Here is a 6,119-nt window from a genome sequence, read left to right as displayed (position 1 = left end):
TACAGAGTTTTCAGGGCCTGCATGTAATGTGTGTGGTTAAGGAGGGGATATATTGAGTTTCTTCAACAGAAGACTGGTTCCAGTGTGTGCCCTGCGTGCTGGAGAGCTGGCCTAGGAGCAGAGACCTGCTGCAGTTGAGCTTTACGTCCCGATTGCTAGGAGGAAAACCAGGGCTGCCAGAAGGTTGTTGGCCAGTCCAGACAAACTTCTCACTTTGTCTTTTCTTTTTCTTTCAGGACAAACTGTTCATGATGTCAATCAAAAAGGAAGGTGCCCACAAGAAGTGGGCTGCCCTGAAAGAGAAACTCGGACCCCAGGAGACGGACCAGTCGGAGGCCAACCTGGAAAACGCAGAGCCGGAGCTGTGCATCCGTCTCCTGCAAATGCCATCGGTGGTGAACTACTCTGGGCTGAAGAAGCGGCTGGAGAACAGCGACGATGCCTGGATGGTCCAGTTCCTGGAGCTGTGCGGGCTGGACCTCCTCCTGGAGGCCCTGGACAGGCTGTCCGGGCGAGGAGTGGCCAGGATTTCTGATGCCTTGCTTCAGCTCACCTGCATTAACTGTGTGCGAGCAGTCATGAATTCCCACAAAGGCATTGAATACATTGTGAACAATGAGGGCTACGTCAGAAAACTCTTCCAAGGTGAGCGGACATCTTCCTGCTTCACCCATCACATGCGGTATGGGGCGGGACGTTTCTGTTGCTTATCCTCCTGCCCTGCACCAGGCTTCTTGCAAGTTGTTGATCACAGCTGATTAATGAAAGAGATTGTTTTCTTCTTTAAAATAATATTGCTTGGAAATGGCATTGCCTTTGCCACTCAATGCTATTTAGATGGGCTCATTTCCACACAAATGTCTTCACAGTTCACTGAGAAGCCAGGGATAAACCCAGTCTTAGCCGTGCCCGGGCATGAGAAGTCCTCGATTCTTCAGTTGTCAGCAGACATTTGCTATTTAGTCTTTGTGAGCCCCAAGGGCAGAGGGAGAGGAATTGAAAGGGCTTGGAGACTTGTAGCCTGTAAAGAGGAGGGAGGGTGGCATGGTTTAGACTCAAGAGAGCCTGTTCTCTGTGCTGCTCAGTCTGTTCTTTCTAGAAGATGGTAGGTAATACCACTTACTTTCTCCTGCCATTCACTTGGCTCGTCGTTAGGTATGAAACTCGTCAGAGCATCTCCTAGAACTTATTATACAGCACTTAATGATGGTGGTGCTGGGAGGATAAATTCTGTGCTGCTCCACAGAGCTGAGATCACAGCTGTGCCCAGAAACCCTTATTAATAGCTCTTTAAAATGCATTTAGTCTGAAAGCTAGCTTGCTCCCCTCTTCAGTTTTGAAGTTCTCTTCCTTCCTCTCCACCCTGCCTTTTCTTAACCAGTGTGAAATACAGAGCTGGCATTTTTCTGCTGTGAAAAACAGGGGGGCACCCTGGGCTTTTCAGCGGTCAACCTTCTTTGTGCACTAATAAAGGAAAAATAAGATGGCCTAATCCACTCTCTCCCAGCTCCCAGGGCTCACAGAGAAAGAGTAGTGGAAAAAAGGGAATACATGGGGACTGGTTAGAACAATTGGCCTACTTGATATGCATATTGGGTGTTTCTGCACTAAAAATAAGACTCATTAATTGAGGAAAATGGTTCATCTGCTGTTGTAGAAAATACCCATATGTGAAAATGGGAAATAAAATGTGTGACTGTGAGTGCTGAGATCTTGGCTGCTGTTGCAGCATGCCACTGGTACATGGAAGAGATGAACAACTACAAGCAGCACCAAAATGCCAGTAGGGTACCTGTAGCATTTACTGTTCCCACTGGAAGTTACTATCACATAATGGTATTGGGATGGGTTATCTATACATTGGGATATTTCTCTTCCCATCTTCCATGTAGTGGCTCCACTCCTTCAGTCTTTTTTCTACCACTGGTTATAAAGCCATGTAGCAGAAGACACTGATTCAGATTCAGAACATTAGTGTCATCATAAATTCTTTTTTGTTCTGTTTTGTTTTTCCTCCAGCACTTGACACAACTAATGTCATGGTCAAAAAGCAAGTATTTGAGCTCCTGGCTGCACTGTGCATTTACTCATCAGATGGCCACGCTTTGGCTTTGGATGCCCTGGACCATTACAAGGCAAGTGTTGGGCTGCAGCAGGAGGTACGGCTCTGGTCTGATCCATGCAGGTAGCTTCATGTACCACAGAAAAGGGCTGGGAATGAAAGTCATTTTGCATCATTTTGGTAAGAGAGGCAGGGATTTATAAGGTGAAAACTGCAGGAAATTTGGCCTGGTCAGCATAAGTCCATGGTGCAGCTCTGTGACTTGTCTGGACAGATGACTGCCAACCACAAGGTCCTTTCTGGCAGGAAAGGCACTACCAGATTAGCAAAACAGATGGTGCCACATCCATGGGTTTCACTGGCCACAAGCTCAGGTAGGTGCATCAGTTATCAAAAGGCGTAAAGGGATCCAAGGGGAGTTTCACTGACTTTCTCTGCCAACCAGACCCTGCTCCGTAATGGAGGGGTGCTGCTTTTACCTGTATCTTCCTGTCTTGTGCACAGTGGGATAAACTGAGAGGTTTTAAGATGCTAATTCCACCTGAGAGCCTGCAGCAAAGTGGTAGACATTTCTGAACTGTCTGAACAGAAACATCACTTGTGTTATTAACAGAGTGTGAAGAACCAGCAGTATCGATTCAGTGTCATAATGAATGAGCTCTCCAACACAGATAACGTGCCGTACATGGTGACGCTGCTGAGTGCTATCAATGCCATCATACTGGGAAAAGAAGAGCTAAGAACAAGGACACAAATCAGAAACGAATTCATAGGTGAGGATGTTTGTTCCACCTAACTTTCTCTGGGGACAATCAGTTGCCAAGCAGTTTTATTTTCAGATGTATTCATAAGGTGACTAAAGAGGGCTGGGGAGCAAAACTGCAAATATTAAAGGCGGAGTCTTTTTTTTTTCTTTTGGTATCTGTTCTCTTCAACAGCCTTTCTGTAACCAGGTTTTTTTAACTTTGCTGCTTTCCCATAGCTTTGATATTTTCTGGAATCCCAGCAGCACTGTATCACTTGAGCTTCTTCAATACATTTCTATAACCAACCATCTTATGTAGCCACATTTCCATATGTTGCAACTTCTCATTAGAGTAGATAAGGTTTTTTTGCCCTGTGTCTACTCAGTTGAGCCACAGAAGCTGCCCTGTGATTCAGAAATACTTTCCAACTGCTTGAATACCAGGGTCCTAGGTACCATTGTTAGGTACCTCACGTAATGCACGCATCCGAGCTGCTGAGCGTGGGCTCCATTTCTCTCTGTGGAGAGCAAGGGACATTTGACCACACCATTCATCTGACTGATTTTAGATATCTAATTTGGAATGAGGTGACTCATGCCCCAGAAGTGCCTGTGTCCCTCAGTAACTCCAGGGGGATGCTGCAGTGGTTCACGCAGCTGCAGATGTGTACTGTGGGTCTCTTCATTTATCAGGTGACCCTACCCGCTTTGACAGACCCATCTGAAGATATTTTCACTTTTTCTCTCTGCAAAAAGTGTTTATGAGCATAACATTATATAAAGATCATAATAGATCAGTGCCAAGTAGGTCATAATGCCAATATATCTCTTTTTTTGTTCTCCCAGGGCTTCGGCTGTTGGATATTTTAGACAAGCTAAGGTAAGGATCACTGTTTAAATTTTCTTTTATAAATGACATTCACAGTAACGTAGCTGTGGAAACTTAATACTTATCAGCCTTCAGTTGTGTGAAGTGTACCTGGGTGGAGTGGACCACGCTAGTGTGCACCCGTTACACGGGAACCAAAGGCATTAGGCCAGCATTAAGACTCTGTCACCAACCACAGTGTCACGGGGGCAGCTGTTGGCGCAGATGGCATTGACAGAAGCTCTGGGCACAGATGGAGCAAGGTTCAGCAATGTCCTCGTTGAGGCTGCGTTTCGGACTGAACCTGAAGTGATGCTGTGGGCTCACTGAGCAGCTTGCTGTATCCAAACCCCTTCACTGCTGGTGTTGGTCCCAGAAGCATCCAGCGAAGACACTTTACTAATGCATATCTGGACATACCTGTCTTCGCAGTTTTTTAATTTAAAAATTATGTTCTGTCCGAAACACCCATGATAAATTCTAGAATGCATTATATGTGAGTTGCAGTTATCCATGTAACTGGAATTGCTCCATTCAACCCCATAAAAATTAGGGAGGAGACGATCTTTCAATAGTGACAACCAGCAACGGTAGAGTTCCTGCACTGAGTGGTCTCAAGAATGCTGAAAAAGTTGGCTTTAGAGTGTTTGGGGGTTTTTTAATCCAATTTTGAGTATCAAAGAAGGAAGTTTTTCAAACAGAAACACCACTGGAATATTTTCAATTTGTCTTGACTTTTAAAAAAAAAAGAAGAAGGTGGCCCAGCTTCAAAAAGGTAGAAATGCCACTCTGTTGTTACAGCTTCAAGGAGAAGTCCGTACAAAGCATACACTGGGCCAGGTTATGCAATGAAAACTCCCATTCATTTGTATGTGTTGACTGTAGAAAGAGGTACACTCAGTTCAAGAACGGATGCACTGATGGCATTTGATCCTTTATAAACAAGGTAGAGTTGCGTACTTTCATCACCGACTGGCTGAGTCTGAGAGGCAAAGAGACAAAAGCCATTTAAACAAAAACAATCATTTGAAAATCAGTGAAGGCCTCTCCAGTGAAAATGAATGCTGTAATATTGCAGAGACATAGAGGAGGAGGATCTGCTTATCCAGTGTGATACATTTGAGGAGTTCAAGATAGAAGATGATGAGGAATTATTGAAGATATGTGATGGGATAAATATGAACGATCATCATGAGGTCTTTTCATCTCTCTTCAATAAAGTAAGTAGGCCCTCATGTGGGGCACAAAGTCATGCAATGGCAAAGTTAACACACTTTGCTTGGGAACCAGCCTTGCTGTGACGGAAAGCTGCCCTGTCTTCCAGGTGAGTCGCTCTCCGGTCTCCATCCAGCTGCTGTCCATCCTCCAGAGCCTGCTGCACTTGGAACCATCTCACCACTCCAGCCTCCTTCTGTGGGAGTCCTTGGACGCGGTAGTGAACAGAGCCCTTTTGCTCGCAAACGACAGTAAGAATGATGTATCCATCCAGCCTTGCACTCTCCTCTTGTTTTCCTCGTCCCACCCAGTGCCCATAAAAGTCCTTCCCAAATGCACAAGAAATAATCTATGGGACTTGCTAAGAGCTGAAGCTGGGACAAAGCTATACCTGCTGCACAGGGTCAAGTCTTGATGCAAAGCCCCAGCCATGTGGATGCCAGTGAGAGCTGGCCACGTTTAGCAGTGGTCTCGGAATTCATGGTTATTAACCATCTCGCTCTGATAGTTGAGCCCTGAGCTTTGGGTCATGGGAGTAAGGGGGAATCTGTCCTCATTGGCATCTTGCCGCTGGTGCTGGCTAGTCTTGCTGGCAGGCATGCTCTAAACAGTGTTTACGGGCCAGGACCATGGGAAGGAAAATGCCTGGAAGCTAAAAGTGCAGTTGTGTAAAGTGACTCCAGGGAGTGGGCTCTGTGGCTCCAGATCTGCTGCTTGGCGAGGGTTGAATAGCATGAACTAACCTTTGGGCCCCATCCCCTTCTCTGACCCCGACCCGTTTCTCTAGTCCAAGGTAACACAGTTGAAGAAGTCATCGAGAGGCTGTTATCTATCAAGAAACATCCAAACAAGCAAAAGCGAGCTGAAAACCGGCTGTCCGGGAGTGCAAATGCAGGCGTCCAGGCTGAGCTAGAACCATGTGCACATGCAGCTCAGAGCCCAGCGGGATCATCAAACCCCTCCAAGGCACCAGCACCTCCCTCGGGGCCACCCGCCAATGAAAAGATCTCATCCTCCCAGCTCACAGCCTGCTCTGCTTTGCCGGAGAAGTCTAACCCTCCACCCAACACTGCTCCTGCCCCAGCACCTCCACCCCCACCACCTCCACCCCCACCCTCTGGCACAGCAGCTGTGACCCCCACATCTCCCATGATGAATGCACCTCCAGCCCCTCCGCTCCCTGGCATCCCTCCACCCCCACCCCCATTGCCTGGTATGGGGGGCATCCC

The 6,119-nt window shown here is 46.8% G+C and overlaps 1 protein-coding gene across 1 annotated transcript; it reads left to right on the top strand.

Moving 5' to 3' along the window:
* The first annotated feature begins 251 nt into the window (after positions 1-251).
* On the top strand, positions 252-3,691 carry LOC103920001 (inverted formin-2-like). The gene is made up of 4 exons (XM_009327626.1): positions 252-645; positions 2,020-2,135; positions 2,676-2,835; positions 3,654-3,691. Exons 1-4 carry the CDS (start codon positions 252-254, stop codon positions 3,689-3,691), a joined length of 708 nt encoding a protein of 235 aa, XP_009325901.1.
* Positions 3,692-6,119: the final 2,428 nt, after the last annotated feature.

Source organism: Pygoscelis adeliae, unplaced genomic scaffold, assembly GCF_000699105.1.
Source record: "Pygoscelis adeliae isolate BGI_AS28 unplaced genomic scaffold, ASM69910v1 Scaffold130, whole genome shotgun sequence".
In the NCBI taxonomy this organism is placed as follows: Eukaryota; Metazoa; Chordata; class Aves; order Sphenisciformes; family Spheniscidae; genus Pygoscelis; species Pygoscelis adeliae.
Note: the sequence above shows the minus strand (reverse complement) of the source record. Positions and strands in the feature narration are given on the sequence as shown.

What these genes read in the sequence shown, in the direction of transcription:
- LOC103920001 (XM_009327626.1), top strand. Translation starts at nt 252, where the DNA reads ATGTCAATCAAAAAGGAAGGTGCCCACAAGAAGTGGGCTGCCCTGAAA. An exon ending in CGTCAGAAAACTCTTCCAAG is followed by an intron (nt 646 to 2,019) that starts GTGAGCGGACAT and finishes TTTTTCCTCCAG; the next exon opens with CACTTGACACAACTAATGTC. An exon ending in AATCAGAAACGAATTCATAG is followed by an intron (nt 2,836 to 3,653) that starts GTGAGGATGTTT and finishes TTGTTCTCCCAG; the next exon opens with GGCTTCGGCTGTTGGATATT.